General features: G+C 38.3%; 1 protein-coding gene across 5 annotated transcripts in view; it reads left to right on the forward strand.

Moving 5' to 3' along the window:
• LOC125644821 (sodium channel protein type 2 subunit alpha) overlaps positions 1-26,501 on the forward strand; it is a 128,706-nt gene that overhangs the window by 70,553 nt on the left and 31,652 nt on the right. For all 5 annotated transcript variants that reach the window (XM_075117908.1, XM_075117905.1, XM_075117906.1 and 2 more), the window contains 3 exons: positions 7,354-7,710; positions 8,724-9,203; positions 26,239-26,359. In XM_075117908.1, the coding sequence (XP_074974009.1) occupies positions 7,354-7,710; positions 8,724-9,203; positions 26,239-26,359 (958 nt within the window). The remainder of the gene's footprint in view (positions 1-7,353; positions 7,711-8,723; positions 9,204-26,238; positions 26,360-26,501) is intronic.

Genomic DNA, 26,501 nt, shown 5'->3' on the forward strand with positions numbered 1-26,501 from the left:
AAAAAACAATGCTGATCCCAACTCAGAGCTTAGCATTTATCAGGGCACAGTTAGACCCCACGTCTGTGAAAGGTTGCAGACTGAGATCAACTTTATGCCAACCCTAGAGTTATCCCAGCACACTAGCAGGACTGCTGCAGACTCTTGGGGCACATGTTTGCATGCACATATGTCACATAACATACCAGACTTCATTTGCAGTCCTTTCAAGGGTTGTTGAGATTATTGTGTCTGCCAAACAGGTACAGCACAGATTGAGTGGCCATAATCCCTTGAGAAATTCTCTCCTCATTAGAGTTATGTAGGGCTCCAACCAGGTATGCAGTGGACTACCTTTTTTCCTGGCCTCTACCAACAATGACACTTCTAATGGACTTTTCAATTTATGGGTGAGGAGCACATCTCAACCACTTAAAGGTCCAAGGGAAGGGGTCTCCAAAGTAGGCCACCCTACACATCAATGTTCTGGAGCTCAGTGCTGTCCAGCTAGTGTGCAAGCGTTCCTCCCCCATCATACTAAGATGTGTGAACTTGAGTGCCTCATATTAAATGAGGATATTGATATAATGGCATCACAGAAGCTTGGTGGAATGAGGATAATCAATGGGACACAGTAATACCAGAGTACAAAATATATTGGAAGGACAGAATAGGTTGTACTGGTGGGGGAGTGTAACTACATGTGAAAGAAAGTATAGGGTCCAATGAAATAAAAAGCTTAAATGAGTCAAACTGTACCATAGAATCTCTATGGATAGCAATTCCTTGCTTGAATAATAAAAATATAGCAGTAGGGATATACTACCAACCACCTGACCAGGATGATGATAGTGACTGTGAAATGCTCAGGGACATTAGAAAGGCTATAAAAATAAAAAGCTCAATAATAATGGGGGATTTCAACGATCCCCGTATTGACTGGGTACATGTCACCTCATGACAGGATGCAGAGATAAGTTTCTTGACACCTTAAATGACCATTTCTTGGAGCAGCTAGTCCTGGAACCGACAAGAGGAGAGCCAATACTTGATTTAGTCCTAAGTAGAGCACAGGATCTGGTCCAATAGGGGAATATAGCTGAACCTCTTGGCAATAGTGACCATAACATAATACAATTTAACATACTTATGGCGGGGGAGGAGGGACACCAAAGCAGCCCATTTGTTCCAAAACCTCCTCTACTGACACCTCAATCTCAGACAGTTTTCCAGATTTGTCACCTAAAATCTGTAGCATTTAATTCAAAAAGGGGGAACGACACAAAAATGAGGAAGTTAGTTAAACAGAAATTAAAAGGTATAGTGCCAAAATGAAATCCCAGCAAGCTGCATGGTAACATTTTAAAGACACCATAATAGAGGCTCAATTTAAATGTATACCCCAAATTAAAAAATCATAGGAAGAGGACCAAAAAAGTGCCACAGTTGCTAACCAACAAAGTAAAAGAAGCAGTGAGGGGCAAAAAGACGTCATTTAAAAAGTGGAAGTTAAATCCTATTGAGGAAAATAGAAATGAGCATAAACTCTGGCAAGTGAAGTGTAAAAGTATAATTAGGCCAAAAAAGAATGTGAAGTACAGCTAGCCAAAGACTCAAAAAGTAACAGCAAAAGAATTTTTAAGTACATCACAAGTAGGAACACTGCTAAACAACTGGTGGGGCCACTGGATGATCGAGATTCTAAAGGAGCATTCAAGGGAGATAAGGCCATTACAGAGAAGCTAAATGAATTCTTTGCAGAAGCTGTGAGGGAGATTTCTACATCTGAGCCATTCTTTTTAGGTGACAAATCTGGAAAACTGTCTCAGATTGAGGTGTCAGTAGAGGAGGTTTTGGAACAAATTGATAAATTAAACAATAGTAAGTAACCAGGACCACATGATATTCACCCAAGATTCCAAAGGAATTCAAATGTGAAATTGCAGAACTAACTGTGGTATGTAACCTATCATTTAAATCAGCTTCTATACCAGATAACTGGTGGATAGCTAATGTGACGCCAATTTTTAAAAAGGCTCCAGAGGTGATCCCAGAAATTACAAGCTGGTAAGTCTAACTTCAGTACCAGGCAAATTGGTTGAAACTATAGTGAAGAACAGAATTATCAGATACATAGATGAACATGATTTGTTGGGGAAGAGTCAACATGGTTTTTATAAAGGGAAATCATGCCTTACCAATCTACTTGAATTCTTTGAGGGGATAAACAAGCATGTGGACAAGGGTGATTCAGTGAATATAGTGTACTTGGACTTTTAGAAAGCCTTTGACAAGGTCCCTCACCAAAGGCGCCTAAGCAAAGTAAGCGGTCATGGGATAAGAGGGAAGGTTCTCTCATGGATTGGTAACTGTTTAAAAGATAGAAAACAAAGGGTAGAAATAAATGGTAAATTTTCAGAATGGAGAGAGGTAAATAGTGGTGTCCCCCAGGAGTCTGTACTAGGACCAGTACTGTTCAACATATTCATAAATGATCTGGAAAAAGGGGTAAACAGTGAGGTAGCAAAATTTGCAGAGGATACAAAACTACTCAAGATAGTTACATCCAAAGCAGACTGTGAAGAGTTACAAAGGGATCTCACAAAACTGGGTGACTGGGCACCAAAATGGCAGATGAAATTCAATGTTGATAAATGCAAAATAATGCACATTGGATAACACAATCCCAACTATACAGATAAAAATGATGGGGGTCTAAATTAGCTGTTATCACTCAAGAAAGATCTTGGAGTCTTTGTGGCTATTTCTCTGAAAACATCTATCAATGTGCAGCAGTAGTCAAAAAAGCTAACAATGTTGGGAATCATTAAGAAAGGGACAATAATAAGACAGAAAATATCACATTTCCTCTATATAAATCCATGGTATGCCCACATCTTGAATATTGCATGCAGATCTGGTTGCTGCATCTCAAAAAAGATATATTGGAATTGGAAAAGGTACAGAAAAGTAATGGTACGGAACAGCTTCCATATGAGGAGAGATTAATAAGATAGGAACTTTTCAGCTTGGAAGAGAGATGACTAAGAGGGGATATGATAGAGGTCTATAAAATCATGACTGGTGTGGAAAACGTAAATAAGGAAGTGTTATTTACTCCTCATAACACAAGAACTAGGGGTCACCAAATAAAATTAGGGTTTAAAAATTAATAGGCAACAGGTTTAAAACAAACAAAAGGAAGTATTTCTTAACACAACACATAGTCAATCTGTGGTACTCTTTGCCAGAGGATATTGTGAAGGCCAAGACTATTAACAGGGTTCACAAAAGAACTAGATAAGTTCATGCAGGACAGGTCCCTCTCAGACTTCATTGCACCGTGACCACCTTCTGACAACCAAAATTACTGCATGACCCCAGGAGGAGGGAATCAAAGCCTGAGCCCACCCAACCTCCACCACCACCCAAGGGCTTCAGCCCCAGGCAGGGGGCTTGTAACCTGAGCCCTGCTGTCCAGGGCTGAACCCCTCGGGCTTCAGCTTTGGCCCCAGGCGGTGGGGCTCAGACTTCAGCTTCCACCCCAGGCCCCAGCAAGTCTAAGCCAGCCCTGACTACCCCGTTAAAATGGTGTCGGGACCAACTTTGGCGTCCCGACCCACAGTTTGAGAACCACTGATCCATATAAGAACCACATTGCTGTTGTTGTGAGAAAAAGGTTATTCTTTTAGCTACAGAAATCTTTCTGTTCAGGGTAAGTTCTTCTTTCCACAATGCCTGGGAAATAGTTCTTTCATAATTTTGTTTCCATCTTTAGCACCAGTTGGCATGTAAGGCATCTGGGCACTAATTATGGAGTAGGATTCAAAGTTCCCTCTACACAGTCTCTAGTGGCATTGTGGGGAAAAGTGTATGAGCCTCATCTGAGGAAGATTTGTGAAACACGTTTCCATTGGTACTAGGAAGGTATTGTTGGGTTGGTTCCCAAATAATTCCTTAAATTACAAAGATCTTGTTCTGTATGGGGGAAACTTCTACGTCTGCCTGTTATTCTGCTCTAATAATAATTAAAATTCTGCTTACCCTTTCCTTCCCTCTGTGATTCACTTCTTGCTACATCCCGTTAGTGATGAATGAGGAGAGAAGATGTGCAGGAGAATGAGAAATTTCGTACCCGATAATTTTCTTTCTGCTAGTAGCGTCTCTCCTCATTCAGCCCACCTTGGTAGTCTGGTAAATTACTGGAATACAATTTATTGCAATTGAAATTTGCCTCTGAATCAAGAGTTGGATGTATAATTACCTTAATGTTCTTTATATAGTCTATCAAGTTGTGTCTTAATGCTAATAATCAGTTGCTAGAGTTCTATTTAGAAGAACTCTTCTGGTGGCCTCAGTTAAATAGCCTCCATCAACAACATTGAACTGCCTCCATATTCCACAGGAGGGAGGTATTATCCATTAGTGATAAATGAGGAGAGACGCAGCTAACAGAAACAAAATGATAGAGTAAGAAATTTTGCATTCACTTCACCAGTGAAAATAGTCTGGTTAGTTTAATTTTTGTTTCTACTTAGTTTCATATCCTGTTCTTCGTACAATAACACAATGCTATACTGTTTGGATTGCAAACACTTCAGGAAAATGCTTCAGTCCCATCAAAAACTGGTTTTAAGTTTTTTTTTAATCATGAAAATACTTATATTAATACTGAGCCAAATCCTGACTTTTTTACTTAGGTAAAACTAATTGTATTCAATGGCAGTAAAGAAGGAATAGGGACTTAGGGCTTTGGACTATTAAGTTTTGCAAAACCATTTTATTCTAAAATTAATACATTATACATCTGGGGCTTAACCTACCTTATGGTGTCTCTTGAACAAAATCATTCCTGGAAAAAAAAAAAACTAACAGTGATTGTCTTTGAGCTGATCCCATTAGGTGCTGATCACGCTCAATGAGAGAATTTGGGGAGCTCAGATCTTGCTCTGTAAATAGGTCGCCAAAGTAAATTACTTTGGCAACTTTAGTTAGAATGTTGTCAGGTAGGAAATATAATGTAATGAACATCCTTCCTTGTGTATAGCATCTTTCATGATGAATATTTGCATGCTGCCATTATTACCAGTGAAATCGGGGATACTATGAATCTTCTTAAGAAGGTTCAATAAATTTAGCTCAAAGAAGCTGAGTTGGTCAGTATTTAACTTGTGCATTGCTGCCAACTCTCATGATTATATCACAAATCTCATAGAACTTAATGTTTTTCTTGAAACTCCAGCTCATGGAATCAAGTGATAATGGAAGAATTTTAGCTTTTATTTAAATAAGTAAAAGTAAGTTTCTGGCTCTCAAAGTTGTGGAGAAAAGCTTGAAAATATGAACTGAATGTATCCTAACAGCTCAGAAAGCAGAAAACAAACAAAAACAATCCATCATTTTTTAAAAAATCCAATTATTGTAAAGCCAATCTCATGTTTTTTAAACAGATTAATAATTTCTGAATGCTTCAGGTTGGCAATACTGCTTTTGGTCCCACTAGAAATGTATGAACCAATTCAAATGAAATAACAAATACCATTAGCCCAATTCCTGAAATAATCCCAACCAGAACTTCTCTGAGGTTTGATTTAAAAAAACCAAACAAGTGTTTTTTAAATTTGTATGCATTTGCTCCTCTGCATTTCAGCCAAAAGAGAAAATACCAAAATACACCGTTGGTTGCAGGCCTGGTTGAAACCAAAAAGGAATTTCATGCAGTTGGAATAAACATTGTAACTATCATCCTTCTTTGAAGGAAACCTTCCAAACTTGTGAGGTCCACCCAGACCTAACCATCACTGAAAAACAGCTGCAGGAGCAGCAGTGATGCATTCTAACAGCAATTGCATCTAGTACTCTTCCGCCAGGATGATCTCTGTTACAGGAGGAAGTGAACTTGGGGAAATAAAGGAGACAAAATCTTTCTCTCAGCTGGATTTAATGATACAGGGTAAAATTTTCAAAAGTGCCTAAGTCCCATTTTCAAAAGTGATTTAGGCACTTACGAGTCCTAGTCCCATTGATTTGCTATGAAATTTAGATCTTAAGTGTCTAAATCACTTTTGAAAGTGAGATTTAGGATCCTAAGTCACTTGGGTGCTTTTGAAAATTTTACCAACACTCCTCTTATAACAGAGGTGGGAAAACTATGGCCTATGGGCCACATCTGGCCCGTGGTACCGTCCTGCTCAGCCCCTGAGCTCCCGGCCGGGGAGGCTAGCCCCCGGCCCCTCCCCTGTTGTCCCCCTCTCCCGAAGCCTCACCTCATGTTGCCATGCCGCTAGCGCTCTGGGCGGCGCAGCTGTCTCCAGCCACTCTGAGCAGCATGGTAAGGAGGCGCGGGGTGGGGGGTTGGATAAGGGGCAGGGGATCCCGGGGGTTGGATGGGGGGGCGGTCAGGGAATGGGGGGGTTGGATAGGCGTGGGAGTCTGGGAAGGGGCGCTTGTCAGGGGGCAGGGGTGTGCATAGGGGTCGGGGCAGTCAGGGAGCAGGTGGGGTACCGGGGGAGGTGGTTAGGGGCAGGGGTCCTGGAAGGGGGAAGTTAGTGGACAAGGAGCAGGGAGGGGGGGTTGGATGGGTTGGGGGTTCTGAGGGGGGCAGTCACGGGGCAGATGGGGGCAGGGGCCAGGCTGTTTGGGGAGGCACAGCCTTCCTTACCTGGCCCTCCATATAGTTTCGCAACCCCGATGTGACCCTTGGGCCAAAAAGTTTGCCCACTGCAGTCTTGTAACATCTGGGTGCTTCTCCCCAGATGACAAATCCCCTTCCTATATATATGCTGTTAGTGAGTATTCTCTTTCTTGAACTGAAAGCAGAATATATTTTTATATTATTAATTTTTTAAAGGACATAGGGCCCAAGTCATCCCTGAGATAATTCCACTGATTTCAGTGATTTATCCCAGGGATGAATTTGGCCCATTGTCTTTTTGGTTCTATGTAGCTTGTTAGCAACTAGTCATCTGCACTTTGTCTAGGGAAGCTATATCCTTGAGAAAATCAGTGGACACGGCGAGCATGTTCATTATAGTGCTACTGATCCCAACAGAGTGGTTCTTTTTTTATGTAGTTACACAAAATGGCACAGTCTGATGTTCTGTGGCATTTGGGTGTAACTGAAGCCTGCTACATTTTTTTGGCTGTTAGGGACTTGAATTAGGACTTCAGTCTGTACGTGCCTTATTGTAGAAACCTGCTAAGCCTTCATGGCCAGCATCTATGAAAACATAAACGTGGTGACTAAAGGTTGTAACAATTAAATGAGACATTTTACAGCTATGGGATTTTGGTAACTGAAAATCTGAAATGCACTGATAATTTCATTATAATTAGCAGCATGAATAACAACGCTCCTTTGCTCTTGTTTTTCAGCTTCGAGTTTTCAAGTTGGCAAAATCTTGGCCAACACTGAATATGCTGATAAAGATTATTGGTAATTCAGTGGGGGCTTTGGGAAATTTGACATTGGTGCTGGCCATCATTGTCTTCATTTTCGCTGTGGTTGGCATGCAGCTGTTTGGTAAAAGCTACAAGGAATGTGTCTGCAAGATCTCCAATGACTGTGAACTTCCACGCTGGCACATGCATGACTTCTTCCACTCTTTCTTGATTGTATTCCGAGTACTATGTGGAGAATGGATAGAGACTATGTGGGATTGTATGGAGGTTGCGGGGCAAGCCATGTGCCTTATTGTTTTCATGATGGTCATGGTGATTGGAAACCTAGTGGTATGTACCTTATTTATTGTGCAACAAATGATACCTTATGTGATAAAATATGCTTTTAATTTTAACTGAGGTGAACTAACGGGAGTTAAGGGCCAACTTTTTAAAATTTAAACTATCCAAATTCATCTACTATTTTAATCAAAATAAGACATGTTAATATCATAATTCAACATGGAATGTGAATTGATGGCTTTGTGAACACTGTTTCACACATTTCTTATTGATTTATATATAGCAGCCTATACTAGGAATACTCCGTCTGTACGGTATGTTTAGTGTACGTGTATGTCAGGACAGCGGGGTGACTGGCTGTAGCTTGAGCAGGAGCACGAGCTGGAGCAGTCCGTCATTACATCAGGTAGCAGGGAGCATCCCCAACAAGGTAGTGACACTGAGCAGACTGGAGTTGCTACTTTCATTAGGATCCTATATACCTGCCGTGGGGTCACCTGGTTAGACACTTGTTTGTGGATTGGCTAGACCATTAGGGCATGTAAGTAATTATCACAAATGACTCAGGCTCTGAGCACTCAGAACACACAGGCTCAGGGATAACTCTTTAGGCTCAGAACTCTCAACACAATACATTACGCTGTATGAGTATTTATTTCTGAAGCATTTACTGAATATTATTTTTCTGATTGTCATATTTACTTAAATAGTAAAGGTCAACAGTTTGCAAAGTATTCAGCCTAAGAAGCTGGGTAGATGTATGGTGGAGGAGGGGAGGAAGAAATTATCCCATCCCCATGTTGCAGAATGACTGCAGAACTGCCTCCTAATGGATGGAGTAGCCTCTGTGAGTCCTATATAGCTCCCCTTCAGGGCAGAGGGTGGGTCTACTGCCACCCCTCTCTCAGCCTCTCTACACTAGGAATAATGGCCTTTAGGTAGTTTGATATTACTGCTAATCGTGAAGTAAAAGTTATGTAATTAAACATGCCATAAAGTAATTACTGTCATCACTTAAATAATAAGACATCCAGCTGTGTTTTCTCCTTACTGTCTTTTAGGTGCTCAATCTCTTTCTGGCTTTACTGCTGAGCTCATTTAGTTCAGACAACCTTGCGGCTACAGATGATGATAATGAAATGAACAATCTCCAAATTGCAGTGGCAAGGATTCAGAAGGGAATAGATTATGTGAAAAGAAAAGCACGTGAATTCATCCAAAAAGCCTTTGTTAGAAAGCAGAAAGCTTTAGATGAAATCAAGCCTCTTGAAGATCTAAACAACAAAAAAGACAGCTGCATTTCCAACCATACTGTCATAGAAATAGGTAAAGACCTTAACTATCTTAAAGATGGGAATGGAACTACCAGTGGCGTAGGCAGCAGCGTGGAAAAATATGTCGTCGATGAAAGTGATTATATGTCATTCATAAACAATCCAAGCCTCACTGTGACAGTACCAATTGCTGTTGGGGAATCAGATTTTGAAAATTTAAATACAGAAGAGTTTAGCAGCGAGTCAGATCTAGAGGAAAGCAAAGAGGTAGGACTATTTTTATATTTATCAAGATGAGTTGTGATTTTATATTCCATTTTAGCATTGATTTATCTAAGTTTGATTCCTTTATAGTACCATATACAACCTTGTAATAGTATATAAGAAACTTGATGGAAGGTTGCAAGTTTCAAATGTGAAAGATGTAGAATATTCTATTTATTGTGACAATAAAGACACTTTGGACACTTTTTGAAAATTAAGATTAATTTCTATTTTTCATTTTTATTTTATCAAGACAATTCAATAATTGCAAAAGGTGGCAATTTTCTAGCCCACAAAATTGAAGTCCTCGATTTATGCATAGAACCAGTATAGAACATGCAACAGTTATGCAAATTTCCCCACACTTGCCCCACCAGTGCCTCAGTATTTCAACTGGATTCTGGAGGGTCTACTTATAGAAATAACAATCTCCATTCCTGTTCAATCATTGACCTCTTTGAGACTGTCAAAAAGAGTGCCAATGATGACTGTGGCTTTTTTCAGAATATAGCACTTGGATTCTGTACTATGACCATCGACCCATTTCATGAACACCACTGAAGTGCCATCAGATGGTAACAATCACCAGTTAGGGCTAGATCTAAACCAGTGACCTAGAGGTAACAAAGTCTGGAAGCTTTTTATCCCACATCAGTCAGCTTCACACAGCCACCCATCTTTATCGTGCAAGTGTTGAGGCATTTGAATCCAATAACTTTCCCTGCCACAGATTAAAATTTAAGTCACAAGTGTCCATGTATGAGCCTCTCATTCCTGAGTCTGAGGGTATGTGTAATATTTAATAGCTCACCCTGAGTTCCTTTTTCCCACTGGCTGTGTCAAATCTGGAGCCACTTTTTCCAGTTTCTCTAGAGAAGTTCCTTTACTGTCACATTTTACAAATATATTTTTATTTAAAAATTGTTAAGAAGAGTGCTTAGTTTGTACTTTATTGTTGAAATTGTGGCTCAATATAGAGCAGAGCAGGAAAAGTGGTTTAATATAGACCTCGAACATTGTAAGGTTTATTATTATCCCTCTAAGCGTCCTACATGTCCTAAGTACAAACATAGGACATATATCTGTTGAACTATTCTATTCCATTCTAATCTGCACTAAAGAAGAAAAAGAAACATTCCCCCTCAAGCACCTTCTAAGAGGTCTGGTTGGTGCATCATTCCATGATGATCTATTTCAGAGCTTTCACTGCTTCCAGAGGATCAGCCAAGTTTACTACTAAGCTTATCAAAGTCTTTCTAACACTGAGAGACTCAGTAATGGTCACATGATAGCAGTGACACAGGTTCTTTCTCCTCCTCTACCTAAATCATGTAGTTTCTTGGTATAATCCTGCTCCTTGAGCCATCTGTTTTTCCATGTTTCCAGACATTTTCCCTGAAATAAGATTCTCAAAATCCTCTTTAGCTTACACCTAACAAACTATAGATGCGATCCATATGCTCTATTAGAATTTTAGGGAGAAAGGATCATTGTATGGTTCAAACTCATGACTGAGTCAGAAGACATGGGTTTTGTTCTTTGCAAACTTTCTGTGTTATCCTGAAGAAGTCACTTAATCTGTCTGTCTCTGTTTCTTCATCTGTAAAGTAGGAGTAATAATTATATAAATTACAGTGGTGTTGTCAAGCTAAATTTATTAATTTGTGTAAAACACATAGAACTTTCCATATGAGGAATTAAATTGGACATCAAAATACTACCATTGTATTATAACATATTTGTGTGTTGACTATAATTGTCTTTGATGCATTAGGTGTTAGATACTATTGTATGAATGATGATAAAGAAAATTCTGTGAACATCAATACTCTGAGATGGTGACTTGTCCTACTAAGACCAGGACCATGTACTTAATAGTACATTTATAAACCCCCATCTCTCTCTCTCCACTTCTTATTCTGAGCTCCCACCCAAATCCAAATAATTTTGTGTAAATACCAGATTGGGGTCCACATATTAATGGAGGGGCTTTCCTTTTGCCTTGCACTGTTTATGTTTCTTGCTGAAAGCACTTGTTTAGACGTATCTCAGGCATCCACTTTTGCTTTCCTAGTCTGTCCTTTGTCCTCAGGATGGATTCCCAAGTACAGGACTCTGAAGATCCCTCATGCTCCCACCAGATTCTCTTTTTTTAATCTTCCTTTCTGGATCTTTTCCTACAATATGAATTAAACTTAAATAAACAAGCATTAACATCTATCTTCCCTTGGGAAATCCTGTCTGGGATTAGATCTATATATGCTTTTCCTTTATTCCTCTAGGGCTTGAGGCTGCCAGGCACTGAGCACCTCCAACTCATCTTTAAGCACAAAGTTAAAGCACTTGTTTAAGTGATTTGCTGGATTGGGAACAGAGTGCTCAGCACCTTGCAGGATCAAGCCCTTAATAACAAGGGCTGTACACAAGATAAGACACGGCAAAGCATCCTAACATCCTTTTCATGGGCTTGTCTCCATTGACAGCTCCTATAGACAGCTTCATCTAAGCCCATTAATAACGTTCAAATACATCCACAAGTATTACATTAACATCAGCACAACGTCTTTTTGTCTTTTCATCTAGACCATTTGTTGATCCTTCGGAAGTTATGTGTTCCCTTTAATCACGTCTAATGAGTTTTGGTTAAACTAAGAAAGGCATCCACTCATAAGATTTTCTTCTACACTGTAAAGTAATAGAGGTTCTTGGCAAGATGCAGTAGTAAAAAGTTTCCCTGGTGGATTCATTAATCACTTAAATTGTACACGGTCTCCTCTCTTTATTCTTCTCAGGTTTATAAGTCTTATTAAACTGTATTTCTCCTCTCAGACTAAAAGTGTTAGGCATTTCAGCTTCATCCTGTAAGGCAGAAGATTGCTCTGTGTTCATGAATTATTTAGTAGGTAATTTTCCTCATTTAAAATCTCCAGCATCTAGGTGTTTCCTTAACCTGGTCTTTAGCAAACTGTAAGCCTCTGCAGAAATGTCCTTTGTATTAGCTTTCCTTCAAGATAGTTGTTCTCAGTCATTGATATTACTACTTCTGGAAGGTTAGTGAACTACAGGTTCTGATGGTTAACTCCATTTCCTAGGGATAATGAAGTTCTCTGTCCTTATCTTAAAGTGGTGTTAAACTTTTGTGAGACAAGGTGAATGAGGTAATATCTTTTATTGGACCAACTTCTTCAGAAGAGCTCTGGGTAGCTTGAAAGCTTGTCTCTTTCACCAGCAGAAGTTGAACCAATAAGAGATATTACCTCACTCACCTTGTCTTTCTATCCTGGGTACAGAGTAGCAGAATGCATCCGATGAAGTGAGCTGTAGCTCACGAAAGCTTGTGCTCAAATAAATTTGTTAGTCTCTAAGGTGCCACAAGTACTCCTTTTCTTTTTATCCTGGGTACAGTAACACTTAATTTTGATATAATTGCTGGAGGGATCATTCTCTAGGGATCAAATCATGGAACAGTTGGTAAGCACGGGTTCTAGGTTCTATTCCCAGCTCTTTCATTGAGTCACTCTATATCCCTGGGCAGGTCATTAAGACTCTCTCCAGTTTTTCCATCTGTAGGATGGGTATAATGCTTCCTATTTCACAGGAGTATTGTAAGGTATTATTTACTAATGATTGCCAAGCACCTTCAGATCCTCAGATGAAAGGCATTATAGATGTGTAAATTATTCTTAACAATTATGTTTTGCCAGTATTTTCCTTTCGTCCTCATTCTTCAGGGTTTGTGTTCTTTTCTATGGCGTTATATTTAGAGGGCAGTAAGTATCCATTTGGATATAACTAGGATGTTTCATAAACCTCTTCTCTTACATTTCTGGGGGAACAGCACTAATCTTTGAAAACAATTAACAGAATTCTTACCCTTGTAAATGGGTACAACTCTGTTACAATCAATAGAGTTGGGCCCACTGACATTAGATATGAATTTCTCTCAGTAACTCAGGTACTAAAATCTGCTACATGCTTGAGATTTTAATAGAAAGGATTAATGCTCTTACACTCTGCAGACACGTTGCTGAAAGTAATTTGGAACTTGTAATTAGAATAGACTGCAATTTTAAGGTTATAGGTTATAAAAAATTAATCTAGGGAATAGTTCTGTAAATATTTTTATTACTCTGATGTGGTTCAACTTGATATGCTGAAATATTGTTAAATGTTTCTATTTTGTTTACAATGGGACACAAGTTTCCCACTAGCATTTTCCTACTTAGTAGTAAGCTTCAGTTTCCTGTCAGATAAAGTCAGTTTCCAGGTGTCAAACTGCTAGCCTAGAAATCAACCCTGATTGTAAATTTCAAAACTGTTAATGGTTCATTAGATTAATGTGTTTCTGAGGTATATATCAGACCTTTTTATGATATTTTGCAAAGGACATAGTGTTGCAAATATAATTGTTCAGAGACTTTCTCAGTGGCACATGTCATGCTGCCATGCAGGTAGGAATGGTAACGTCAGAGAAACGACGCTTTCAGTTCTCATCAGAGGGAGGACTGTTGTTAATACTGTGGCAGTCCCTGCCAGTCAATTTGGAAAGAAAATAATTATCCAATTAAATCTAGTTCGTGCTCCTCTCTGGATGATTCTGCTCTACTGTGAGCTCTATTATAGGAAGAATGAGGACATTTCTGCTAAGATGAATTTGTGGTCAGAAAAGTGACTAAAAATGACATCTTTGTTCAATACATTCCCTCTATTTTCATGTCAAGCTCGCCCCACCCTTTTTTTGTATTTTCCCGTAAATGACTCTGCAAAACAAAATATCCTGCTGCATTGAAGTTGATCGGAAAACTCTGCATTGATTTCAGTGGGGCCAAGATTTCACTCCTGCTGTTTTACAGTTAAGTTACTGGTCATAGCCACACTATATGTAGAAATTGTAATGCATCATGAAGCCAAGAATGTAGAGCCCTTAGAACTCCCTGTTTTGGGCCAACTGCCTGTTATTTTCCCCAAAGGCCTTACTGTGTGTTTAATGTACCACAAGATAGCCAGCCAATGTGTATGTGCGCCTGTGTGTAGGGCCGAGAGCTGATATGCCATTTTTTAGATGGGGCAACCAGAATTGCATGCAGTGGCATTATATTTTCTGTTTTATTATCTATCCCTTTCCTAATGGTTCCTAAAATTCTGTTAGCTTTTTTGGCTGCTGATGCACATTAAGTAGATGTTTTCAGAGAACTGTTTACAATGACTCCAAGAACTCTTTCTTGCATGGGAACAGCTAAATTAGACCCCATCGTCTTATATCTATAGTAGGGATTATGTTTTCCAACATGTATTACTTTCCATTTATCAACATTGAATTTCATCTGCCATTTTGTTGCCCAGGCAGACACCCAGTGTTGTCAGATTCCTTTGTAACTCTTTGCAGCTGCTTTGGACCTAACTATCTTGAGTAATTTGTTATCGTTTGCAAACTTTGCCACTTCACTGTTTACCAATTTCAGATAATTTATAAATATGTTAATAAGCATTGCTCCTAGTACAGATCTGTGGGTGATCCCGCTATTTACATTTCTCCACTGTGAAAACTGTCCATCTATTCCTATCCTGTGTTTGCCATCTTTTCAAGACCTTCCCTCTTATCCAATGACTGCTTACTTTGTTTAAGAGCTTTTGGTGAGGGACCTTGTCAAAGGGTTTCTGAAAGTCCAAATATACTATATCCACTGGATCACCCTTGTCCACGTGTTTGTTGACCTCCTCAGAAAATTTCAGTAGATTAGTAGAGAGGCATGATTTCTCTTTGCAAAAGCTGTGTTGACTCTTCCCCAGCATATCATGTTCATCTATGTGTCTGATAATCCTGTTCTTTACTGTGGTTTCAACCAATTTCCCTGGTATTCAAGTTAGGCTTACTGGCCTGTAGTTGCCAGGATCACCTCTGGAACCTTTTTTAAAAATTGGCATCACATTAGTTATCTGGTGTAGAAGCTGATTTAAGCAACAGGTTACATACCACAGTTAGTAGTTCTGCAATTTCACATTTGAATTCCTTCGGAACTCTTGGGTGAATATCATCTGGTCCTGGTTACTTATTATTGTTTAATTTATTAATTTGTTCCAACACCTCCTCTATTGACACCTCAATCTAGGACAGTTTCCCAGATTTGTCACCTAAAAAGAATGGCTCAGACTTAGGAATCTCTCTTACATCCATCCTCTGCAGTGAAGACTGATGCAAAGAATTCATTTAGCTTCTTTGAGTACTCCTTTAGCACCTTGATCGTCCAATGGCCCCACTGACTGTTTGGTAGTCTTCCTGCTTCTGATGTACTTAAAAAGTTTTTGCTGTTAGTTTTTATGTCTGTTACTAGTTTCGCTTCTAATTCGTTGTTGGCCTGCCAAATTATACTTTTACACTTGACTTGCCAGAGTTTACTCTACTTTTTATTTTCCTCAGTAGGATTTGCCCTCCAATTTTTAAAAGATGTCTTTTTGTCTCTAATTTCCTCTTTTACTCTGTTATTTAGCCACAGATTGCACGGCTTTCCCTGCAAATATGGCAATTAACATATATGGGCCTACTAGTATGAGTAAGAAGTACTCACGTCAATGATGGTTTCCAGAATTGGACCCCAACTTACTATCACATAACATATTGGTGCTCTGGCTCAATCCAGCAGCCAATGAATACAAAAGGAATTTTTTCATTCCTTTGTTGAACATTGGCTCAGATTGTAGACAATCTGGCAATGGGTGCCATAGAAATAGTGATCCATTAGATTTCCCTCCAAAGTGTAGGTTTCAGGATAATAATTTTATCAAAAATATTCATCTGATATTTTAAAAATTCTTAATACAGATGGAGGCATCTTCTAGAGCTATTGTAATCATGTTATAATGTATTTTTTATTTTAATCAGGATTCAGAGGTCTAAAAAGCATTTATTATTTTACACTCTTACATTTCATTATATGTCTCTGAATGTACTTAAAATAAATGTTTGAAGTCTTTAATCAGTCAAATGTATAAGAGTTTCCAGAGCAGAAAAGCAGAGATACTTGGTATCTTGAACTTCATTTCCTACAATTCTTACTTCTCACAGGCGTAAAATCAAGCTGGATCAATCAAGAATGCAGCTCTGGTGCTTTTTTAACCAGGCAGAGCAACGTATCACCACTTTTACACAGGTTACCTCAACAAGTTATAAATATATATAATTATATAAATATATTTTCTAATGGATATTGACTGGCCTGCATGCTACTCAGCTATGTTTCTTGCCCATCCATTGCAATATAGTAGAAACATTCAAACTGCTCTTTGCTGAGTCATGTGACTCACATCAACGCATGTCAGGCAAGATTGGCACCCCCCAGTATCTTTATGAATCAGATCCTGACTTATCTATGAACTTTTTAATGATATTCTAACACATGTTTGAAGTGCATGCTATGTAAGTTTTCCAGCTTTGATGACAAAGTTTTGGGATTTAGTTTAACTAAGGTATAAGAGGGACCAAGTAGAATATTGTTTCTCATAAACATAAAAAGGAACCTTTTTAATAAGCCCAGGAGTATGTTATATTGATAATAGAAAGCTGCTTGATGTTTTGGAATTTTCTTATGCTATTATATTTTAGTTTTTAATTAAGGTAATTTGCAAATTCAAATAACCATCCACTTGTGTGTAATTGTTTGTTTATATTTTTTATCTTCAGAAATATTTGTTGTTTTCTAAATCTTGTATAGGCAATTTAATTATTATGGACTATATCATGCAGTAACAGAAGCACCATATAGCATAACATTTAAATTTAATTTACCCAATCAAAGTATGTTACCATCATCTGGGAAAACAGCTTACACAAAACTGATATTCTGCCAATCAAACATTTGGAAACCAGTTCTATACTCAATTACGCACATACCCTTATCAAAGTCTGGGATTGCAGAGAGGGAGCTGAGAGCAAAATCTAACCCATTTTGATCATCGTGGAGCCTTTTAATTTATACAATTGGCAAAAAAAAAATCTGAAAGTGATAAAACTGTCTGTTGTGAGGAAGCTGAACATATTTTCATCTTTGAATCACAAGTAAAACGAAAATTCTAATCAGCAAGGTATTATTGACTTTGAATCAAGGGATGTCCTCTTTTGTTCTGTCCTCCATCTCACCCACTCAACATTACCATGCTATTTATTATGTCACGAAGCAATATGATGCTGTAGTCAATCTGGAACAGCACAAAATGTACTGTAAATGTGGACATTGACTGAATTTAGGGGTGGTGAAATTTGTGTGGTGAATACCTTATCTTACAACAGTCTGTGATTTTATAATGATTCATTATAATTGTTTAATAAATATTTTGTGTAAAATAATTCAACCCTATGGATTGTTCACAGATTGGTCACAGAATATTGGTATTTTGTAATTCCACACTATGTGATCAGTCAATTAATCACAAGATATTGTTTCTGCTCCCAATTAGATTATCTAAACTTGATAAACAGGAGCCCCTTTCTCTGTTAGAGAATTAGCCATGAACATTCATGTTGGATTTTGCGAATTAAACAGTTTTTTAAAGAAGCCTTTAGAGTATTTCCAGTGTGAATGCTTTTGTATGTATTTGAACTGCTATTCATGCCTGGTGGTTGCCCAAATGTTCACAAATAGGCAGATCAAATGGGTTATGAATAGCAGCAAAGCATAGCAGTGGTTTTATCACAAGAATTCTCATTTATTGTTTTTATGGTATTTGCCCAGCCATAGTCAATATCTACTAATTTGCTTTTAGTGGTGATCTCCCATTTCTTTGAACTGACAGAATTGTTATGCCATGGTATATTGGGGCTATAAAGAATGACATACAAATTCTGCTTTTCGTTATAGTGGCAGAGTTGCAATGGTGCACACTGAAACTAGAAACTGGACCTCAGGGTCTAAAGTTAAATTCTTTTTAGCCATTTGGCCTTTTTAGTTTGTGATATAGCTGTATTGAAATTGATTGTATCAATTTGGATATAACATCACCATTTTCATCACAGATCATCTCATTTACCTATTGGTATCCATGCAACTCTTACATAAGTAAGTTGGGTTAAAAATGAGAAATGAGGAAACTATTGTTTCAGTTATTTTAAATATTTTTTCTGCAGGTTTTTGGAAAAAGCTGTTTATTTTAAAAAAACAGGGTCTCTCTGCACCATCTTTCTACTCCCTCTTGTTCTACTCTTTGGTTCCTCAGTCCCTTTCAACCTGATTTCAGCAGCTGTTCAACAGATCCTGGCCAATTGTGAAATTTCAGATGTTTATTTTAAAAAGTTAAACTCAGAGCTGTTTATCACTCCCAGTTTAGCATTTTAAAAATAAATAAATAAATAAATAATAAAAGCTAAAAGTTCAAAGGGGCCTGGATGTAAGTGAAGCAAAATTATATAAATCCGTGAGGCGTGTGTGAGGTTCAAAAAATAAATCATATCTAAAAGCTCTTGATAGACTCTGTTGCTACATTTTGTAATCCTTCCCCCGTGGCCAGACTGCTTTCAACTTTTCATTTTTATTTAAAAACCTAAACTAAGAGCTGTTCCTCTTGTATCGTATTGCTAATTGAAGCATGACTTAAGGTGTTACTGGTAAATGTGAAATTTTAAAGATACCTATGTGTGCTGACCAGGATAATGATGCTTTAAACATTATGTAAGTATTTTTTTGTATCTTTCATATATTATATGAAAAGTAGGAGGGAAGGTGTCTGTATATCAAAAGTCAAAGTAGACACCACTGAATCACGATAATTTTCTTAGTTTGCTATTCAGGAAAAAAACATTCTCTCTTTGTAACTTCCAGTTGAGCAGCCTGACTTTTGAACATAGTGTTACAGGGCACGTCTCCACTGCAGCAGGATACACTTCTCTCCTTTCAGCTGCACAGACTCAATCTTGCACCGCTCAAACCTGCAGGCTAAAAATAGCATTATGATAGTTGTGGCACTGGTGGTGGCTCAGACTAGCCGCTCAGCTCAGATGCTGATGCTGCAGTGTCCATACTGCCATTTTTCAGTGTGCTAGCTCAAGCAGAGCTAATACGAATCTGTTTACCTGGGCTGGGAAGCATGCTTCCAGCTACAGTGTAGATATACCCTAACAGTTAACTCTGATATGTTTATTGTAACCTGAGTGATTACATACTTTCTCAAACATAGAAATTCAGTATTTGATAAGGATCAAAATGGGCTTGTTAACATATCCAAAGGTATGTTAACAAAGGTAAAATTTGTCTTTGATAATTAATTTGTTTGTATCTAGGGATGCATTGCATCACAAAGGGCAGCATATATGCTGTCCAGTATAAAATGTGGACTAAATGTAGTTCTTCGGAATACTGGTGTGCAGAGAAAGAAGTTATTGGATGCCTTGGAGGTATGCCTAGATTATAAATTAGCAGGCACAGTCTACAAGTTAGGGGACAGATGTCTTGCTCCCAACCTGACTTGCAGTATGCTGTCATCTGCAGTAACCAGGCTAATACCAAAATGTGCCCCACATATTAAAGCACAAGTTAGTGTGTGGTAGTGGCCTGACTTGTGCCAGGGTGTTGTGCTGGATACAGATAGACTGCAGTGGTTCCCAAACTTGTTGCGCCGCTTGTGCAGGGAAAGCCCCTGGCAGGTTGGGCCAGTATCTTTACCTACCGCGTCTGCCGCGTCTGCAGGTTTGGCTGATCGCGGCTCCCAGTGGCTGCGGTTCGCTGCTCCAGGCCAATGGGAGCTGCTGGAAGCAGCACGGGCCGAGGGACGTACTGGCCACCGCTTCCAGCAGCTCCCTTTGGTCTGGAGCAGCGAACCGCGGCCACTGGGAGCTGCGATCGGCCTAACCGGCGGACGCGGCAGATAAACAAACCGTCCCGGCTCACCAGGGGCTTTGCCTGCACAAGCGGTGGAACAAGTTTGGGAACCACTGAGATAGAGTAATGCAACATTCTTTCGCAACCCTGTGTCATCTGCCTCATGCAAGAATAGGATTTAGCTGTTTACCTGCAAAATGGCTGTTACTGAAAGCTGCTATTTGTGTTATGGAATTTTAAACCATCCCATTTTTAGAGAGCCATTTCAGTGACTGCTTTTTTTAAGAATGTTGAACTTTTCTTGACCTGTTGAATTTAGTTGTATGGTTTGACATCTTAATTACTGCAGATGTTGCCTCATAAACAACCTTCTAATGTGTACTTAGTTTTATTAACATCCATATAGAATGCCACAATTAAAACGCAACATGAAAAAAACACAGACACACAGAGGGGTTGAGTAATCTTTACAATATTTAGAACTTTTCTCACACATAATTTTAACATATCAGTGTTAAAATTTCCCTTCTGCAGATAATACTGACTCATTGTAAGTTTCAGTTGGGTAATTGTTTTTATATAGTTGTTGATAGAGTAACCTTGTCTGAGACATATAGGAACAGCATATTATGGAAATATATCTTCTATGACATCAAGAGTGGAAGAGTAACAGAACTCTCAGTAGGACAAGACAACTTAAAATATGTTTGTTTTGTTTCAAATACCAACTGCTATTGGTGCTGTTCATTATTTTGGTAAGCAGACTGTAAATCTGCCTACCTTAACTCATGTGATTATAATTACAGCTCTTTACAAGAAGCATACCAGATTTTCGGTGAGAAGAGACTAGTAAGACCCAATTTACCATCCATAAAATTCAAATACTTACCCTACATCAATAAAGACTTATAGCTAATATTCCTGGTAATTAATTGTCATACTATATTGTGTTTCTGCTTGATCATTTTGTTCTCTTCTCATCCTGGTTATCCCTAATCTTCCATTTTGAGTTATCTAACAGTCTTTAAAATATTTACAGAATAAAACTCATGTAACTTCAGTGATAAGAACTTATTCATTCTTGCAATGACCTTCTGGATTAACACATTTCACAATGGATGAGTTTCTAAGCTCTTTACTTTCCTTTTACAAAAATGAACAATAGATTTTTCAAACTTCAATTTATCTTTTTAACCAATTCATAATTTTTGTTTGCTCTGCTATTGCTGCAGCATTTTTGCTATAAATGCTGCCCAGGTTGGAATGATGCAAGTAAAATCTTAATGTAATTCCACAGTGTACAAAGAGAGTATTTTCCTTGATTTTAATGTTATTTATTTATTGTATTATTAAGAGGTAATTTTATGCTATGGTATAAATGTATGTACTTGGAATATACTTTGACGTTTATCTTATTTATGGTTTTTCCTGAAATTGATAATTGGTATTCACAGTAAGCCAAACTCTGTGGCCCTTACTTGAGAACTATAGAATCTGGCCCTTTACTCGTCAGTTTACCATTATAGAGGCAGTATTTCACAATAGCTAAACTGCTGTGTCAAAAATGCATTTTCTGTAATTTTGCATATATTACACTAGAATACTAATTGAATTCATGTAATTATTAAATTCTGTTACTTTGATGATTTGTGTTGCACAATATCTATTTCCAGCAAATTTGATATATGTATCTTCATAAAGAATACACTGGGTGATTTCTGATCACATATCTGGGGATAGGACTCCCACTGACTCCCCTGTGAAGGTCATGGATGGACAGGAGGCCAGAATTTAGTCTTATATGCATAGGCTTGGATTTTCAAAGAAGCCTAAAGGAGTTAGGCACCCATATTCCATTGAAATAACATGCACAATACACTCTGAAATAATTTTTCACACCTGCAGGACTTCCTCTAAGCCTTGTCCATAAGGTATAGGTCATGGAAATCAAAGAAGTTAAGTCCATGTCAAGTCCTCATCACTGTAAGCCTTTCCATATGTTGTTTGCTAAGCATTAAGGCCAGTGGACAGAGAACTCCTGAAAAAGTCAGCACTGCTAGAGGTGACAAGGAGAGGAGTTCAGAGATTATCCTGATTCAGCTATTTCTGTACCACTCAAGTGAGCCTGAGCTGCAGTTAACATTGTGTATTTTTGATATTGAGAAGAAAATTGTGTCTTCCATTATGACTGGGCAAGTTTAGATGAGTGAAAATCAGCTAAGTAATTTTTTTATGTCCCATAGGGTACATTCATATTGTGCATGTGAAAAGATTCTGTCCACTTCTTTGAGATACTAAGCTATCTGTAGGGTTTGGAAATGGAAGAAAGACTTGTAGAAAGAGAAAAGATCCTGAATTTATAGGAGAACATTTATCCATATATCCCTAAGAATACAGTAAGTCTTCCTTTGGGAACACACAAGAGAACAGGTTTAGGTAAAAATAAGACAAACTGACCATTACACCTCTTTGTATAATTTGAAAATTGTAAGAAAAAAGTGATATATTTTTAGTGTTGCAGATTTCAATATCCTTGTCCAGTTTAGTACCAGACATTTCAGATACCACTAATTTATTTTAAATTAGCAGAACTAGTCACTCTGGGTTCCATCCTGACCCTAAACTGCTCACAGAATTTCCATTAGCTTCCCAGATTCTACAGACCTGTTCCAAATGGTCACTTCCCCCCACAGTTAGCGCAAAGCACCTACTTGGAAGGCTCTAGGACCATCCACTGTATCATATATACTGGGCCATTTCTGATTGATATATCTGCCCAGGATGGGTTACAGCACTTACACATTTACCTTTAAAGTTTTCTGAGTGAAGAGTTGTCTGCATCCCCCTTTCCTACAACAATACCTGAAAATGCTACTGCACCACCGAACTTAAAATTCCTGAATATTTGAATCTGTAATCATTATTACAATTTCCACAGAGAGCATAGTACAAAACAGTCCCCACAATACAATCAGTGTCCTATGAGATTTTGAAATATTTTATTTTGTAGCATTTAATCATGGACACTAGTATCTCTGCTATGTAGTTTGGAGGTTCCTGCATTTTTTTTTTTTTAAGTTTGCAGCTCATCAACTAACAGTCCTGCATATAGGCTGTACACTCAAAATTTGCACTGGTTAGACTGCTGTCTATCCTCTGGGCAGTAGCAAACTCCGGCATGTTAGATGCTAACTTGCTTAGCACTTTCAGACACCATTCAAATAAGGGATCTTTGTAAATCATGCATATTGCAGAAAGATAAGGTAATCTTGATTTAAGGAAACCAAGATTTCCTGAAAAGCAAAAATTCTAATACATTTATGTTTTCCTAGTGTATTTTCTTTATGCAGCATTATTAAATATTTTGCTAGAAATAGTTTTGCTAGAAATGGAGGATTTATTTGTAAACAAGACAATATAAAATTAAATCAAAAGTAATACATCTGCTAATATGATCAAAGCGTCAAATATTATTCACCTCATACTAGTCACCCATTTGACTTCAATTGGATTACTTAAATAAAGTGATCAAATTTTGGCCCAAAGTCTGGGCATCCTAGATGGGTCAATTGTAACAGTTTTAATTGTGGGAATCAATCAATTTCATATAATTACAGTAAACAATTTGATTTCACCAATATAACAGCTACGCTCAAAGGATTATAAATCTGACATGCCTCTTAAACTACACTGGTATAAATCTATTGAAATCAGTGGAATTACAACATCGTAAAACCAGAATACGTGAGAAGCAAATCAGTTCTCTTTAAGCCTGAAGAATGTACTGTATTTTGTGTTCAGCATTAAAATATTTTATAAGCTTATGTCTGCTTTCTGTATTCACAAATTAAGATGAACAGGAGATAAAATGGTTTTCTTTTCACTAACTTTCTTTCCAAGCACTAAAAAACGGTGAAGCTCCATAATAATAGAACGTTCTTCCTTGGAATAATGCCTCTAACCTAAGCTTCAAAAGTGTCAGCGAAGTAGAGAAGGTGTCTTTAATGCTGCAATGCAGCAACCATCTGTCTAACATTAACACCACATGAGTATGTACTCTCAATCTGCTTACATCATTCCTTTTATAAAATTAGCTATTTATCAATGCAGCCATTTTACTGATGTTATACACTACATGGTAATAACATTGTAAGAAGTCATAGAACGCTGTGATAAAAACTACTTTTATTTAGTATGGTACTCACATTTGTCCGTTGATAACCATATGATATCCTAGCCTAAAAGAACAAAGTTGAAGATTTGGATTACATCACTGACTTTGGTTCATTGACACAATATTCTTATATTACAATTTTCTCTGAAAAGTGTTTGATTTCATTTCAGCTATCCTAAAAGTATGAATATCTCTGCTTACTTATGTATTAACTGGACATATATGTGTACTGTACCAGAGTAACAAGTAGTTTCAAAATGCACAATAGACTATATAAGTGCATTGGCAAAAGAGAATGCAAAATAATGGCTATTGCTCTAAAATTAATGTGCTGTTCTTTTGAAAATCTAGAAACTTTAAAAGTACATATAAACAACTGGTAATATGTGTTTTCATGTCAATGAGATGAAAAAGTTTAAATATCAACTTTTAGATTTGACAGATTTGATAGAATGCCATCTACATTAGACATGAAAATACTGCTACGCATCTTTCTATTGGTTTGGTCATAATGTTGGGAAAATGATATGCTATCCACAGTATAATCCAGTGATACTCAGACCTCAGTGGTTCCAGAGCCAAATTAGCGGTCAATTTATTAAAAAGAGCCACAGTAATGTGAATTCATTGTTTCATTTACTATAGTGCTATATACCATATATACTTGATCATAAGTATGGTTCGTTTATAAGACGACCCCCCCCGTAAGATGGATAAGTCAAAATGGAAAATTTTTATGACTCATTGATAAGCTGACGCTATAATTCAGGGGTCAGCAAACTTTGGCTCCCAGGCCATCAGGATAAGCTGCTGGCAGGCTGAGATGGTTTGTTTACCTCGAGCGTCCGCAGGCACGGAGGTAAATCTAAGTAAACAAAGTGTCCCGGCGTGCCAGCTGCTTACCCTGACGGGCCAGGACAGCAACTGTTGGGGAAATTTTTTGGGGGGGAGAAGCTGGGGGTCAGGGGAGTAACCCCTGTGACCACCCCCCACATGACTACACCCCTAGCCTGGGACCCCCACACTCTCCGCATCCCTTCCCACCTTAGCTGGGGAGGGCCAGGGGAAGATGTCTCTGGCCTGGGCGGAGCTGCTGCAGTGGGCCTGATGGTGTGGCTGCAGCATGCTCCGGCAGGCCAGACCGGGTGGCGGCTCCGCAGCCTGCCAGCCCCGGAGCTGCAGTTGCTTTGGAAGCTGTGGGGAGAGCAGCGTGGCCAGAAGCAGAGAGACTCTGGCCCCGCCTCTTCCCTTCTGGCTCTGCTGGCTGTGCTGCCTCTCCTTGCCCCCTCTGTTTGGGGGAGGGGCTGTGTCTGACCTCTCTCCCTCTCTATACCCGTTCATAAGCCAACCCCCTTCTCTGATGCTTCCCTTTTTTACTAAAAAAATTTGGCTTATGAACGAGTATATACGATATTCATATTTAAACAGTATGATGGGGAAATATTTAGTTTTCATATATATGATATATCTATATATTATTCTCACAGCAAAATGACTGACTCAGTTTTATTATTTTATCAACTACAGTTAGTTGGTTAATAATATAGTAAAAACATTCTGATTGGTTGATAACTTAAACTGGTTAATATTTAAATCACAGAGTGTTATAATATGTGCTGCAAAAAGCTGCAAGAGACACATTAAAAAGCCACTTGTGGCTCGGGAGCCTCAGTCTGAGTATCACAGGTATAATCTACAATACAGTAACATGATTGGTATAACCTAATAGCACAATGTACAGAGGGCACCTAATTTTAACCGTATTGAAATTTCATTTCAAAATTCTCATATGTGGTGCAGAAAATAGCCAAATTATTCTGGTGACTCCCTGTATGAAGGTATTAGAATACTTTCACTAGGAAAAAAATCCATGTGATCTCATTTCTAATCTTGTGACCTTGCCTGTAGTAAAGCAATTTGTCATTACATATGTAATATGCTTTTAACTTAAGAGCACTAAAATACATGCAGAGTATTTTGTTATGCATTACAAATATTAATTTTCTGTTTAAAATAAACGTATTGGTTAAAAAACAGTTATGTGGGCTTTTATTTACAGAAGCTAAATGCATCCAGCTCATCTGAAGGTAGTACAGTTGATATTGGACTTCCTCAAGAAGGAGAACAGCCAGAGATAGAACCTGAAGAAGCTCTTGAACCAGAAGCCTGTTTTACAGAAGGTGAGTGATGCAAATTGTTGTCTAGTGGAGTGTTTTGCTTCCATAAACTATTCCTCACCAACAGTACTAGTAACTAGCAAGAGGGGGTATTGATTATGCTCCCAGTTCCCTTTTGCATTAGTATCCCCTTCAGAGGTGTTGC

Source organism: Caretta caretta, chromosome 11, assembly GCF_965140235.1.
Source record: "Caretta caretta isolate rCarCar2 chromosome 11, rCarCar1.hap1, whole genome shotgun sequence".
NCBI lineage: Eukaryota > Metazoa > Chordata > Testudines > Cheloniidae > Caretta > Caretta caretta.